Genomic DNA, 16726 nt, shown 5'->3' with positions numbered 1-16726 from the left:
GGCTCATTTACTGCTGGTTGGTCCCTAGGAACAAGCAGTTCTCCGTAGTCCTCTTGGCTGGCTCCAAGTGCTGAGGGAACGTCTGGGCTCCTCTCTGTTGTTGGTGCTGATTCGCGGCTCTCATAGCCTTCATTCTGGGGTGAGACTGGAAGTCTTCCTTCAAGAGCTCTTCGTGTCATCCTCCGGTTCCTTCTGACTTGGCCATTTGAGGTCTGTATGACTACAGACCGTGGAGATTCGTGTTGCTTAATTACTGTCCCTTCTGCTTTCAGGTCGGGAATCCAAATGCGGTCATCAGGTGACAGCTCCTCTCCCTGTACTACTCTGTGTCTCTGGTCATAGTTGAATTTCAGTTTTGCTCGGTACTCTCTCTCTTTCCTTCTGATGTGATCATAGTCAGGGGTCTCTGGCTTCAGCTCATCCGGGTGACAGGGGACTCTAGTACGTAGTTTCTGACCCATGCTTAATTGTGCTGGAGAGTAACCATGATGCAATGGAGTATCTCTGTAATTCATGAGAACCAAGTATTCGTCACTGCTCTTATTTAAGACCATCTTCATAGTTTGGACCGCCCTTTCCACTTCACCGTTGGACTGGGGATATCTTGGAGATGAGGTAATGTGCTGAAACTGCCACTCAGTGGAAAAGTTGGCGAACTCGCGTGAATCAAACTGGGGGCCGTTGTCGGTAAATAAGATGTCCCATGTAGACTGAAGATCCTCTTAAGCTGCAGGATAGTCTGGGAAGAGTTCACATCCTTGGACAATAGGCATATCTCTACATCTCTTGAAAAATAATCTACAGCCAGGAGGTAATGTTCATCCTTGTGCTGAAAAAAGTCTACGCCGACTCTGCTCCATGGTCCATCTGGAAATTCAGTACCTTTCATTGGCTCAATGCGTTCTCTGCGATATTTCTCACATGTGGCACAGTTTTGCACAACCTTTGTGATGTCTTGGGAGATTCCAGGCCACCACACCGAGGAGGCTGCATTCGCACGTGTTTTGGTAATCCCTTGATGACCATCATGTAGACGTCTCAATAGATCCACTCTTAACCTTGGAGGTATAATGATTCGTCGTCCTCTCAGGAGTAGCCCGCTGTGGAGGGAGATGTTGCCGCGTTCACTCCAGTATTTAGCTACTGGTCCATGGACTCTTCGTTTCTCTTCAGGCCACCCATTCTGTACATACTGCATCACAGTTTTGAGTGTGTCATCGTTCTTCAGCTCAGAACGTATCTCATCTAACTGCTGGTCTGAGGCAGGTTAAGTCACTAGTACAGCATTCACATAGCCCTCAACTTCGTCATGTAGGTCGTTCCATGACTTAGACTCCTGGGCTTTACTTTCTTGTGGGGAACGAGACAATGAATCAGCTGTATACAGAAGTTTACCAGGAACATGCGCGATGGCAAAGTCAAACCTCATGAGTCTCATCCTGAAGCGTTGTATGCACACTGGAAGCTCGCCTATCAACTTAGTGGAAAACAACTGAATCAATGGCTTGTGATCTGTTTCTACTTTAAATCTCATTCCGATCAAGAATTCTGCCCAGTGTTCAAGTGCCCATGTGATAGCCAAAGCCTCTTTGTCGATTTGGGCATAACGACGTTCGGTCTCGGTCATTGATCTGCTAGCATAGGCCACTGGCCTCATCTCGCTGGATGGCTGCTTCTGCATAAGGACTGCACCAAGTCCAAAACTGCTACCATCCGATGAGACCATGGTCTCCTTTTCCGGATCGTACAGTGCAAGAACTTGCTCAGATGCCATGTCTGCTTTCAGCTGTTGAAAGGCTTCTTGTTGGGCTGGGCCCCATACCCAAGCACTCTCCTTCTTGAGCAAGTCTCTTAAGGGTTTCGTCTTCTCAGCCAGGTTTGGGCAGAACTTCATTAGGTGGTTGACCAATCCTAAGAAACATCTCAGGCTTGCAATGTCCTGGGGTTCTGCCATGTCAGTGATAGCTTTAACCTTTGAGGGATCTTTCCTGATTCCTTCACTGTCAATGATTTGGCCCAAGTATTGCAACCTGGTTTGAGAGAATAAACACTTCTCAAGGTTGAGCGTGAGTTTCCTCTTCACTAGTCTATCAAGGACTTGCTTAAGTCGCTGATCATGTTCTGCTTGGTTTCTCCTGATGACTAGAATATCGTCCATGTGGCACTTGACCCCCTCTATTCCTGAGAGTTCCTTATCCATCCTCTTCTGGAAATATTCGGGAGCCGATGATATGCCAAAGGGAAGACGCTTGAACATGTAGCGGCCAAAGGACGTAATAAAGGTAGTTAGCTTGGCACTTTCTGGATTTAGGACTACCTGGTGAAACCCTGAGTTAGCATCGAGTTTGGAGAATACTGATCCTTCTGTGAGGCTTCCCAGTGTCTCTTCAACTGTTGGCATTTGATAGACTTCTCGGCAGACTGCTTGGTTAAGCCTTGTAAGGTCAACACATATCCTTACCCTTCCGTCGGCCTTTGGCACTACCACAATCGGCGAACACCATTCTGTCGGCTCATCTATTGGTTCAACAACGTCCAGTTGCTCCATATGTTTGATCTCCTCCTGCACTTTCTTCATTAGTGGCAGTGGTATTTGCCTGGGAGTGGTCAGACAAAAGGGTGTGGCCCCTCCAGTTTGCCAAGGCCTTGAAAGAGCGTCGGGTACTGCTTGACAATGTCCTCCTTTGTCCCCGATTGGAGTGGATGGTTATCAGGCATCTGATTGACAGCTTTGACACTGTAAGTCCCGGGGATTTCATGGATAAGGCCAAGACTTCGGATGGCAGGTACCCCAAGAAGCAGCTTGGATGCTCCTCTGACTACGTACACTCGTTCTTTAATGACTGTTTCAGCTAGGGAGAGGTTCATGACTGCACATCCAAGGGTCATCAGAGGAACATCCCCTGCTCCGACAAGTTCTCTGTCAGATTTTGAAAGCGTCCCATATGACGACTTCTAGATGGCCTCTCAGGCATCACAGACACTTGTGCTCCTGTGTCAATGCACCATGTCAGCATGTCTTGGTCTTGGATCTTGAGCTTGACATGCCATCCGGGGTCGGACCTCCCAGTTTGAGGGTTTGCAACTGGTTCTGCCATGGAAGTATTGGAACAAGTGGGTGCGGTAACCCCTCCCACGAATGTGGGGCTAAAGGCATCCTCAGTTTCGAGAACTTGGTTGACTGTTTTTACAGGGACACTCTTGCATATGATAGGGAAATGTCCCATTTTATTGCACTTGCTGCATCATGTGTCCGCAGCTGGGCAGTTCCTCCTTCCAGGGGCATGTCGACGGTTGCAATAACCACAGTTCCGGCCACTCGTTTGGAAGGGCTTCCTCTTAAAGTATCGCTGGGTCCTTTGCTCTGTATCTTGATCAGTGATAAGGTCTGGCCTGTTCCCTCGTGGTGCGACACTCACAATCTCTGAGGTTTTTGATTCTTGTAACTCACGTTTTGTTGCTTCCTTCAAAGACAGGATCTTCACTGCCTTTTCGAGTGAAAGGGCTGCTCCTTCGTCATAGAGTTTTAGCTTGTAGGTGTCTTCCTTGCAGGAAAAGGTGAGTTTGTCTGTAACTGCTTGCTCACAGAAATCGGCTGGAAACTTGCACTCGGCGGCTCTTTCTTTGACAGTCACGACCCATGAATCAAGGGTCTGTGTCGGCTCTCATTTAAGGTGAATCCAAAATTTCTCTCGCAGCATGAGTTGAGGGTCTCGTTTTTGAAAGTATTCATCAAACTTTGCCATAACTGTCGCATAGTTGTCGGGATTTTCGGCTGGAAGTTTGTCTTCGCCTCCGGCAGGGTCGTCACGCTCGGGTAAGAAGATGAAATTTGAGTAAATTTCCAAACACGGCCCGCCGATGTGGTTTAATAGCAGCCCCACTTTCATTTCATCAGGTTTCTTTGCAGCTCCAATTGCCTTGAGGTAAATTTCGAATTTTTGTTTCCATTTCCCCCACAAATGAGCGGGATTTCCCATCGAAATTTCCAGCAGTACCGGCGGTCTGGCAAATGACACACTTTCCGCCATCTTGTTTGAAACCACGTGTGTAGGATCCGCGTGCAGTTTGACGGGTCAATTTGTGTATTCAATCCATTCCTCCGACTGGTTCGATCTCAGCAGCTGTAGGCTAGTAGGACGATCTCGCTTCTGACACCATGTTGTGTCCGGAAAGGTACCAAGACAAACAACATTAACGCAACATGCTTTAATACGGTTGATTCCTACAGCTAGCACAGTTCTCTCCTCTACCGCCGGTCAGCGGTCAGTTAGGACTTCATGTTACTACAAATAAGAGTATCTTGATTTTATAAGTTAATGACAGAAACTTTAACAGTCACACGGACAGGTCTAATATTCACTTGCAGTTCACCTCTAGCAGATAATTCCATGCCAAGATACTCTCAGGCTCACAGTTAAAATAAATGAAGAAGAGCCATTGCACAGCACTTGTTATTACCCTAGACAACCAAAACCTCTTCCTTATTTGACCTGCCCTTATATCAAAGTCAAAAGAAACACAGTGTGCGGTGTAATGTTTCAAAGAATTTTGCCAGGAATTTAATGCAGGAAATAATAACAAAACAATAAAAGTAAAAGAGTACAATGTGTGATTAATACAAATGACTGATGTTTTGAAAGTTCTAAAAAATATCACATGCTTTCATGCAAGAACAAATTGAGACCTTTCAAACCATCATGAGTGCCCTTGGGTCACAAATTCCATGAATATATCATGTAATGATTTATGGTACACTGTACATACAGTTGTACTAAAAAATACACTGTTTCCACGAATCTTCTCACCTTGAGTCATTTTCAGAAATACTATGAAGTCTTTGATATATAGGCTTTGGAAAACTTCTGGGTCCAGTTGTTCACAGGACAGGTAATGCTATCCACCAGATTCATGTAAATAAGTGGATAAGTGTTGACAAAACAAACTACATTTTGCGCTGGATAGTGATATATCCATTCGATAGCATTATCCACCCTTTGAACAACTGGAGCCAGTTAATCAACTTGATTAGATCTTATGTGTCAAAGTACATTACTTGTACAGTACACGTACATCATTGGAAAATGAAGTTCATGTATCAAACAAAGACCAGAATCATTCAGAATAAATGCAGTGTTAACAAAACTTCTCATGGTCACCTACAGTGTAAAGCATTCTCTTAGTACTCTCTGTGATGATAATGTCAATAATTTTATTGTCAAATAAGCCAATTGGTGTTATGTTTGACCATGTGCTTTTCTCATTAGTCTGTTTTCAACATGGCTGTGTATAGTTCGATGCTCTGTTGTTAGTAAAGATAAAACACTTCTGTTACGTTTACAAGACATGCAGGCCTCTTACACACTTCAACATCAAATTTTCCTCATTGCCCTCTCAAAAAACGATACATGTACAATTTTGAAATGACCTGCAAATTCTCACATAGATAGCTAAGTTGAGCCAGATAATACTAACACAAGTTCTCATTACCTTTACTGTGGTCCACACCAATTGTTGTTTGACCATTAAAGCTAGCCTCAGGTGTCAGACTAAAAGGAAACAAGGGGATTCCATGAACAGGAGGTGATTGATCTTGTGTGATGGATGTGTACAGTACTGGAACAGTTGGTCTCACAACAACAGGGACAAAACTGGGTCTCAAAGGTAATGGTGAGCAGAACTGTGGATTCATCCTTGACTCTGTGCTGGAATTTCATCTGCCGCATAGAAATTGCCCTCTACACTATACGTGTACCTTGTCTATATTTCTGTGAATAACTGGAGAAAAGAATGAAACACATCAGAATACCAGTACAGCAGGGGTTTCATTACCATTTTCAGTAGCTGGGCAACTGGTTTTCAAAGGTGGGCAAAACTATTAGAAACATGAACTTCTTTGTAAGAAAAACTTTCTGCTAGATGGTCAAACCATCCAGGCAAAATTGTTCTCACAGCTGGTCAATTTGCCTCTAGTGCCTGGCCCATAATGAAACCACTGAACATGTTTACATGTATGCATGGTTAATTCAAAGTACATTATGCTTTTTTGTGTCATTCACAACTTGTCATCATTATTTTTATAATTTGAGACCGTGTTGTCAGTCACAGCATCTTGTTTTTATTCAAACTACATTAGGGTTGCTTGATACAATGTCTCTGAGAAGCTAAGCCTGTCAATTATCTGCTGCCAAAACTGATTTCACTTAGTAAATGCCAGTCTTGACATCCTTACAACAGGAGTGCAAGAACTTCAACTACAGCAGGGCTGTCATTAAGGGCCGTAACCTATAGTACTTAATACGGCTGAGTATACTTGATTTTCCCTTGATGCTGCAGGTGAAATTGCCTGTTGTTGATAGAATTCACCCATAAAGTAACAAATTTGCTACGGGTGTGGAGAACAAGGCTACAGATGACAAGCTAAACCAATTAGTAACAGCACTGCACAGGGTAAATTGATACTACATCTACATGAATGCTTTAATTTCCTTTTTAAAAACTCATCAAAACTACATTGTGTATAGCAGAGGTAAAAATAAAAACCTTATTACCGTGTCAGTGACCAACTTGTCTTGAAGTAAAAGACAGTCTTGCAAGTTGAGGCAACTTGTTGCACAAAGCAGACATGAGTTCTACTTTCTACAACAAATTTTAGTTTTGCTGCTTGTATTACCACTGAAGTTACAACTTGCCTCGCAACAAGTTTGAATTCAATGCTTATGATTGGTTGGCAGCAAGGTGCGGCTAAATGGTAAGTTTAAAACATGGCAGATGGAGAAGACAAGCCTGAATTCAAAGTAGACCAGAAACTCTCAGAAAGTCTCAAATTTGTCCTATACAAAGACCTTGGGGGCTATCATAGTTTTTGAGACACCTTGTCAACCCTCCAAGTTGCGACCATTTTAGTCGCCATGGCGACTAGAATTTTGGAGTTGGCGACTAAATTAGAACGCAAGTCGCCAGCTCGGTGACTAAAATTAATGTGACCTATGCGTCTGAGGAGCTTGAGCGGACTATCATCTGGAGCGAAAAGAAAAACATTCTGAGCATTAAGAATTCACTTTGCAAAGTTAGTTGTTGTGGGATTTTAACCAACAGAAATGGAGACTGAATAAAATTAAATGTTACATGGTAAACAAAGATCAAGGAATTGCATTCAGTTGAGCTTGGGACGCGACGAAATTCGTTCCACTCGACTGAACTTTGGCACGTGACAATTTTACCTGGAAGCGTGAGACAACGCACACAATCCGGTCATTTGCCTTTGAAAAGAAGAGGAATTGCAAAAGCTTGGAAAGCTCGACGGTGACAGGATCCACAATATATTTGAGAAACATCCAGATGTATTTGAGAAATGTATTTTGTTTCAGTGGACACGAAAATACTTGACTTTACAGCAAACTTATAACACAAGCACAGGGGATTCTATAAATAAAAAAGCTGTGATGAAAAGCGGCTCCCAGTCGTAAATAAATTTCACTTGTGTGAACGAACCTGGGTTTATTTTTAAATTGTCAAAGATTTCATCAATAAAAAATATCCGTCTTAGTGATTGCCCCAAAACTAGTGAAAGTATTTTCGCGTTGAGTATTCGCGTTCCGTGGTTCGCAAATTAAATTCAAAACGACAAACAATTTGAGTGTGAACTTTTCTGTCCATTTCAATACAGTCTTTAATTTTCAGATGACGTTTTATATCGTTTGCTTGTTCAAGCAGAAAACGAGGTTGAACATTTAAAAAAGAACAGAGGCGATAAGGTAAAAAAAGTGTTCACTTTATGGTCTCAGCAAGAATTTGATGCCGCCTTGATAAACATTGGAAAACTATCCGCCATTCAGCTGCGAATGAGGCTATCTTATGTTAACTTGGTATAATCTGTGTCGTTTGCACTGCTCCTGTTGTGTGAATTATAAATGATATAGACAAATATTTCTGTGTTTTGTGAAGCGACTTTTTTTCTTAATTTTCATCAAATATTTTCGTGGGAAAAATGGTGGTAAACATACGTTTCATTCATACATGTTCACGCTTTTTGATGGTTGATTTCACAACCAGTGCCAGTGCTCAAGCAAGAGTTTATAATGAAGATAGTCTAAACCTTTGGTTTTTGATATTTGTGGTGTCACTTGTAAATCGATGGAGCTATTTGAAGGCATGTACATTTGCATTATTATAACCATTGTAAAAGATTTATTGAAAGTGAAAGCCAATCAATTTAAAATGACTGAATGAGAACTGTGATCAACTCACAACACTGTTCCAAGTAATAGAGTACTTTTTCATTGTGATCAGAAACTATTTCATTTGATCATCAATCATTCCAATAAAAGCACATTTGAATCAACATTAGGTAGTTCTTTCACTGAACAGGACTACAATTTACCTGGTGGTTCAAGGAAAATGTTATTAATAATACAGTTAGATAATAATAAGATTATTATTTATTATTAATTAATTATTAATTTATACATATATTTTGGCAACTAAAATTTTTCACTGGCGACCAAACCTGAACAGTCAGTGGCCAAATGGCCACTAAGGAAAAAAGTTAACTTGGAGGGTTGCTTGTTTGTACCTTCAAAAACCAAGCAGCAAAAAGGCCCCTCCCCTTTCTTCAAGAAATCCATTGTCACATGTAAACTTCTCAATTTCATTTTTGAGGCCTTTCCTTGTCTTCACCGATCGAGCACAAGGCCCAAACTGAGAGAGAGAGAGAGAGCGGCAAGCACTCTCTTCTGACAAATGTGACAAAGAAAGAGTTGTGCCATCAGGCAGTCAGGATTCTGAAAACCTGCAATATTAAATGTTGCAGGTTTGCAACATTAAATGTTGCAGGTGTATTACCCCGTATGTGACCAACTTGTCTCACAGCAAATAAAATTTTTATTTGCTGCGAGGCAAGTTGGTCACACACGGGGTAATACACACAACAGTGGATTTCAACTTGCAATGCAACAATGTTGCAAGAAAAGTTAAAGGAAAATGTTGCCTGTATAACTGGACCTTAAGGTGACTGGGCCACAAATCCTTGCAAACAATTCAAACAAAACTAACAAATTCAAGTTAAAATGAGACAGGGACAAAACTCAAATCGGATCAACTTGAATTACTGATTTATATCCTATTCAATAATGAAATATTTATATGAATAACACTATTTGCTGCATTTTTTCCCTCCTTTTCATTGGTTGAGAACCTACTACATGACCTGCAAATAACTGCCTACAAATAACTGCTCATGTGTCATACTGTCTAAATGGCTGTTTTTATACTAGAGGATGCATTTTCCATCCAGAATGCGTCCTCACCATTTTTATACTAAAGACACATTATCCATCTGGACAAACGCGGGCAAACATCAGTAGCTTGTCTGGTTATGCCTCTCTAGTATATATAAAGATGGGCACAAGATGCATTATGCATCTAGACGAACTATCCTTCAAAATGCCTCTTGAATGACACAATAAGAGAGATATTTGTCTAGACGCATATGTCTTGTGCCCGTCTCTATAATAGAGACGCATAACCAGATGAACTACAAATGTTTGCCCAAGTTCGTCCAGAAGGATAATGCGACTTAGGTGTAAAAACGGCCAATGTTGTTTGCTGCAAATACGTCTTCTGGTAAGAAAGTTTCTTGTAACACATTCTAGGGGTAAAAATGACACATTGCTTCCCCGAGCTGTCAGAGTGAGTTTTAAAAATGTGAAAACAAACTCGGTAATGGAATGATAAAACAGTGATTATTGAACTCATTATCGCAAAAAGCCGTGATTTGTCAGTATCTCGCTGATCAATTATTTGCCTCAGTTTTCGGCTTCGACAAATAGTTGATCTGCTCGCCACTGACAAATCACGATATTTTGATCAAGCTCAACCAATAGTAATATTGTTAAAATTGTTTATGCCTCCTCGTTCTTGAAAACGCGCTTGAAAACAAAAACTTGTCCCTGCCTTCTAACTTCTTCAGCAGTAAATTAAATATTCTAATCTATGACTCAACGTGGAGGAAGTTTGAAGATTGCTGCCCTGTTAATAATTCTCCCATAACATCCAGTGTACATGTAACTTTAGCAAACGTAAGCAGAAATGAACGAACAAAGCTCTTGTGTTTAAGAGACCTAGGACCTGAAATACTTGGCTCGAGAAAAACACAGTTAAAACTTATAACGGTTTTACAGCTTCCTCAATCAATTTCTGTCGAAAAATTCTGTTTTCAATCCCTCGCAAGCCAACCAACAAACATGTGAATTTTAGTTGACGCAAATACGCCAACTCCGACATGCGGGTTCAGCATCGTTGTAAACTTCATCTTGAAAGTCGAAAACTATGTAGAATATCACCAGTAACACACTTACCGGACAACTCTTTTAAATTATCATATCTGAAGAAGGTAGAAATGTACTCTAAACGAGAAACAGTCGCCAGAAATGCACGCCAGAAGATCTCAACCACCCTGTTTACATAAAATGTCACGTTTGTTGTGACGAACTTGGTGACCTTTGATCTTACATTTTCCCGCGCTTTTCATAAGCCTGCACACGGGAATTGTCAGCGGGAACTCCTTGGAACTTCGGGCTCCTGGGGCCCATTTCTCGAAGGTCCCGAAAAGCCGTGGCAAAGTCTCAAACCTAAGACTACAGAGCTGTTTTATTCATGTATTCTAAATACGAACAGAGGTTCTCTTCATACAAGAAGTTTCAGGCGTATACAACTCTCTGTCTTTAAATACCGATTAACTAAAACTGGATTTTCGGGCCCGAAAAGATTCCGGGGCATTCGAGAAACAGGCCCCAGATCGGCTTCATGTACTTTTTTCAACTAAAAAAGAAAATGTATTGATCATGTTAAAGATTCTTTAGAGAGATCATGGTCCCTTGACTGAAGAGATTCTGTAATTCCTACGATCTAAGACATCTAAACGCAAAACCTCACTCAGTGACGTCCTGAACAAACTTACTTCACAAAGGTAAGCCATTTCAGCGGCAAACAAACTTACAAGAAAAATTTGTTTTCATCTTATAAAAACATCGCCCAGCTGGGTAAGCTGTCAGGTCGACAGTGAGCTTTTTGTCATGCTCAAAGGCAACTTAGAGTCGAAATCTTACACTTACTCGCACCATCATGTGGTGAATCTCAACCGGGGGAGGCGGGGGGGCGGGGTACTCCTAGAAAAATTGGGCGGGGGTGTGCGGCCCGCTTCCCAAAACTCTTACCCTCTTTATTTCTCGATTTGCCACCATTTCTTATCTCTCTCTAGTTTGCTTCACATAATTCAGTAATCATAGCTAGGAACTGCATATTCGATTAAAGGTTTGTGTTGGTTAAAGCGATCTAAAATTCGGATATAAGTAAGCTAACTAACGCAGTCATTTTTTAAAAAAACTCTCTGGACCGTGGTCCACAAAAGTCTACAACTTGTTGTTGTCAAATGGTTTCGCTCTTCAATCCTTTATAATCCGAAACATCTGTCTGGATTATTCGACATTTATTAACGACAAGATTCATTATCGCCCTAACTTAGAGGAGCACATTTGGTAGAAAATTGCCTGTTTGTGACATATTTGAGAAGCTAAACAACGGCCTGTTCGATGTGATTTGCGAAGAACCTCGGTGGAAGGTTTAGACCACAGACACTCTTCAAGGGAATTATCTGAGAAAATATTTCCAGAATCGGCGGAGGAACAGTTACGATGTACTCGGATACAAGAAAAAAATATTGCTCCCGTCTGCTGTAGTAAGGCTAGTGACAGTGAACTGATTTCCTTTTCTTTCGCATTTCAGCCCTCTGAAAAGACTATCGCATCGCCTGTCGTTTCATCCAGTTTTAGTTTAACTATGGCGAGATTTCTTTAAATTATATTACACACATACATACATACAACCTTTATTTATACACGATAAAAGACGTCAAAGCTAACAAGCTTGTGGGGTCGTGTACTAATAAGATACATAAAATAACTACAATTAATAGATAAATAATTAATACAGTTAATAAAAAAAAATTAATACAAGAATTAAGTAATTCTTATAAAAAATATAATTTTGATAACAACGAATGAGATCAATAGTTAAAAATAAATAAAATTCTCCGATCTTTTGTTAATTATTTGTGGGGCTAAAACATTAAAATTAAATTCCTTAAAAGTGTTACAATTAACAACATTCTTCAAAAAAGATTTCAGGTCTGTGCTCTCTAGTATCGATCTATTAGTTCGCCCTATAGCGTTCCAGAGGACAGCCCCTCTATAGTAAATGGAGTTTTTAACGTATTTTGAGGCAAAACTCGGTACTATCAGCCCATGCTTCAGTCGTGAAGAAGGTCTGTCGCCGTGGATAATCAACTCTTCAGCCAAAGTGCTAGGGAGCATGCCATGATAACCCTTGAAAAAAAGTTTAATTAAAGAACGTTTATACATATATGTTAAAGTGTTCCACTTAACGGTAGCTAAAACGTCAACTGTTGGCATGTCCGGTGGAAAGCCAAAAATAATTCTAGCAGCACGGCAATGTTGTCTTTCAATGTTTTAAATAACTCTGTCTGATTAACCCCGCCCCAGACGGGCATCGCGTACGTAATGGATGGTTGGATAACCTTTACGTAAAGTGACTCGCACACATGACTGGGTAGAAACTTGGATTTCTTCAGGAGGCTCAATTTGTTTGCAAAGTTTTTAATGACTTCTTTCAGGTGAGGTATCCAGCTCAGGTTTTGATCCAAGGTCTGACACCCAGAAGTCTGGCCGTAGCCTTGTATTCAATGATGGACTTGCCGATATAAATGGCAGGCAGCGGACCAATATAAGCCGAGCTTTGGAGAGAAACATTACCTCGCACTTGCCAGGATGTGGAGTAAGGCGGTTGTTAACACACCAGGTGAAAAGTTCTTCCAGGGCACAATTTAGTAAATTGCAGGCGGCGTCTTGCGAGGAGCCTGTATAGAAAACCGTAGTGATGTAACTACGTCCTTTCTCCGCTGAGTTTTATTCCTTGAGAAAAAACTTTTCTTGCAAAATGAGCAAACTGAAAACGTTTTAGTATCCGTACACAGTCCGTACGTGACCGGTTCGGTATGAAATCGCCAACGAAAAAAAGAAATAGTATTCTTCACCCTCAATCCGCATCATGACTAAGGCAGTACTCTAAGCGAAGAAAGAACTGCACATTTTGTATTAATATACGCTTGTGAAGGAAAATAAAAAAGCAAATTTATTTTATGGAACTGTTTCAGTCCTCGGCGCGGCGCCCACGGTGGCAGGAACTTTTTAGCTGACATTTGTCACCTCGCTAAGCGAGGTCAGAATTTCAAAATACGAGAGTTCTAAGCCAAAACGCATCAAAAGCAAACATTACATCTGTTTTCACGAGTAATTAAATTTGAGGCCGCTATATGCCAAAAATCATTTCGATTTCTCTAGCACTTTCTTCAGCGACAGAATCAAACCAAAACTGAAACAAACGCTCGCAAAACATTCCGGACGACTTACAAGCGTAAGTTAGCCTAGAAGCATTAAATTTAAACGTGTTTGTTTTTCAAAGGTTTATCAGCAGCTGCAACAGGAAATACAGGTATTTTCTTACGATTCTTTGTTCTAGTTTAGAGATAAAGAAGCTATGTGGGATTTTTCCCGGCTGGGTCTTGTGTCTTGTCACTGAGATAACTTTCACACTTACATGAAACCATATTTCAAAGATGAGCTCTAAGAAATCAAAATTAAATAACAAATCTGGCAAATATGCAAGTTACAACAGAAAAATATCAAAAAAAGGTTTCGAAGTCGATCGTATGAAGTTTAAAACGCTGGAGTTTAAGCTTTCATGATCTCGCCAGCGACATTATTCCACAGGTGCTAAAATGCCAGAGAATGAATGCTGCTAGAAGTCCTGGAAACTTTACCGTGTGGCACTAAATTTTTGCACGGGTGGCGGGAGTTTATTTCTGCGAATCGGTGATTGTTTTTACATTTTTCGGGATCTAATTGTAACGATTGTAAAACACTATTTTCTTGCTAGCGCTGGGTACTAATTTTTGCGTTTTTCGGGAAATTGCGTTTTATTGAAATAACAACATTTCCGCATTTTTGAATTAAACTGCATGCAATTGACAAGAGAAACAACATGTAGAGAATTGTAGATGGTCTTGTCAATGGAGTGTTTGCAGACGATCCTTTCCTGTCTTGAACTCTTTTTTGGCGGAGTTCTGGGGGCCCAAAGGGCGACCAAGCGGAGCCCCATACTCATAGAAACCCCTGCTTTTCTCATGGTAAAAATGGCTAGCAGTATTACTCGTAGGCGCGTACGGATGACGACGACGACGTCGCTCAACAAATCAAAGTGCTCTGTGAGCAAACCCGTCGATTCCCCAGAGGATGATGATTGACATGTGTGGCTTACGGGTTACTCTAGTTATACGTAGGTGAGGACCTCATTCCGTAGTATTACGGCGAAAATTCAGCTGCTTGATCATACCCAGAGTATGCAGGGATACGTTGTATATGCAGCATCCTCCCTGGTGGCAAAATATATCGACAATAATTACACAACATAGGATCGAAGTTTGTCTAGAGAAAGTTGTAAATAATACTGAGAATGAAAAATACAGTGCTCTCTTTTACGTGACGGATTGTTCGCTGTAAGAAGATCGATCCAATCTTTCCACGTTATCTACCATGATCGCCTGGTGAAAACTGGGATAGAAACGCTTTTTTGTCGACAATCGCGCAATCTGCTCACCACGGGAAGTGAAATATTACGCCGCCAAAAGCGGATATATCTGTCATCTTGACCTTGGTTACCAACTGTAACCATGCCTGATCACAGGGTAATTACAACTTTTACCTCGGTTAAATTTCTTTTGTCTTTTGCGGCATTTACCAAAGTATCAGTTGGCGTTTACACACGGAAAATGTTTACCTAGGTAAGTAAACTCTGGTACCTCGGTAAACCGTTCAAGTCTAAACACAGCATTAAACTGCAAACTTCTCGGATGCCTACGTTTAGTGTCGCTGGTACACAGGGAACAGAGGAGTCCTATTTGACCTTTTTTTCAGTTAAATTCGCCGTACAATTGTAGCGCGAATCGATTTTTTGTCGATTCAAATGACCTCAAAATCAAACTGTACACAGCGATCTTGTTGCGATGATTAAATCTACTATAAATAGACATATACACTGCTTATAAAGCTTTTCGCGAGAGCTGGCATTCTCCGAAAAACAAAACCAAATCCAAAATGACCGGTGAGTCAAATTCCTCCGGCCTAGTGTGGACGGATGTTCTTCACCAAAAAAAGAGTTCAACAAGAAAAGAAAAAGACCAGTGGCTTAAAAAAACAAACGAAAAAAAAGCCGAGGAATCGCGGAATCTAACTCAGCCGGGTCCACTAGATTGGAACGTGGGTGCTAACCATAGCAACACGTAAGAAACCTATTTTAAATTGATCAGCAAATATGCGAATTAGCTAACAAATATGCGACATACAGTCTCTTAAACTACAATTTCTCGGAACCCGACGTTTAGTGTGGCTAGTACATAGGGAACAGAGAAGTCCTATTTGACCTTTTTTCGAGTTAAATTCACCATACAATTGTAGCGCGAATCGATTCTTTGTTGATTTAAATGTTTTAACCTCAAAGTCAAACTGTGCACATGCGATCGTGTTGCGATGATTAAATCTACCACTCATAGACTAAGCTTATCGCGAGAGCTGTTGTATGGCTTTGCGATATGATAGCTCATCAGTTTATTCAAGTGTCAAAGTGTGTCAGCTTGAACAAGCCTAAAAAGTTTTGCCCGTGGGCAAAATTTTGATGCTCGGATTGCATTTCAGTTCGTGACGTTCTGTCTAGTTCTCGTCGCTCCCGCTATGCGGGATTCGTCTTCCAATGCGACTTATTTGAGTTTGTCCTCAAGACTGAGCAGGATTTTCTCGCGGTGGATTCCACGCCTGCGGTTGAAACTTATAATCTGGCATAATCATGAGCCTTTTAGAGGCTCGCAAGGCCGCGGTGTTCTTTATTAGAGACTTTTTCGACAATGCTACGGTGGCCTCAACGAAACTGTTCGCTTTGATTTCCGAAATTTAATTTCATGAGCTAAACCCTCCAGTAGTAGTGTCATCGATATGTAGAGAGGATTGCCTCTTGTCAATCTTTACTAAACTTCAAACTTCGGAGCGGAAATTTATAATAGCAGCTTCCAGCAACTTCACCTCTGTCATCTAAAACGTTCCCAATGCGTATCACAAAAGCCAACATTTGCTCTTATTGAGAGTTAACTGTTAATTTAAAGGAGCTCAGTCACGGTATTTTGAGTTATTTTGGCCACATACAAAATTACCTTTAAATGGTAGGAAACCTGAAAATAACAGTTTAATAAGATAGAAAAACATCGTACAGATAATGATAAACCATAAAGGAACAAGGATGGCTAAGGATTGAGAAGATTAACACAGATTACAAACGACGAATTTGAAAAATTGAGGCTAAACGTTACACTATGAGCAAACCGTGACGCAGCTCCTTTAAGATTAGAATTGTAGTGGAAATGTTAAATGAACTATACCCAGAAGGCCAACAAAACAAGTTTCCATTCTTAGTGCAACAATCGCAGCTAAACTTAGTAATGTAAAACGATACACGTGCCTGCAATATTGACTAATATAGTGATTTCAGGAGCTTTATCTCCTGGTCAACGGAATTACTCCAAAAAGTTTACAGATGATGGAAG

At 41.0% G+C, this 16726-nt stretch overlaps 1 protein-coding gene across 1 annotated transcript in view; it reads right to left on the bottom strand.

Annotated features, from left to right (window-relative positions):
• LOC110060759 (uncharacterized) overlaps window positions 1-10490 on the bottom strand; it is a 34173-nt gene extending 23683 nt beyond the window's left edge. The window contains exons 1-2 of the mRNA XM_020767559.2: window positions 10359-10490; window positions 5491-5778 (exon numbers count right to left, since the gene is read on the bottom strand). Of these exons, the coding sequence (XP_020623218.2) occupies window positions 5491-5692 (202 nt within the window). The 5' untranslated portion in view covers window positions 5693-5778; window positions 10359-10490. The remainder of the gene's footprint in view (window positions 1-5490; window positions 5779-10358) is intronic.
• Window positions 10491-16726: the final 6236 nt, after the last annotated feature.

This window comes from Orbicella faveolata, unplaced genomic scaffold (assembly GCF_042242905.1).
Source record: "Orbicella faveolata isolate gen_17 unplaced genomic scaffold, um_ofav_v1 contig_15, whole genome shotgun sequence".
Lineage (NCBI taxonomy): Eukaryota > Metazoa > Cnidaria > Anthozoa > Scleractinia > Merulinidae > Orbicella > Orbicella faveolata.
The sequence above is the reverse complement of the archived record's forward strand: the minus strand, read 5'-3'. Positions and strand labels throughout refer to the sequence as shown.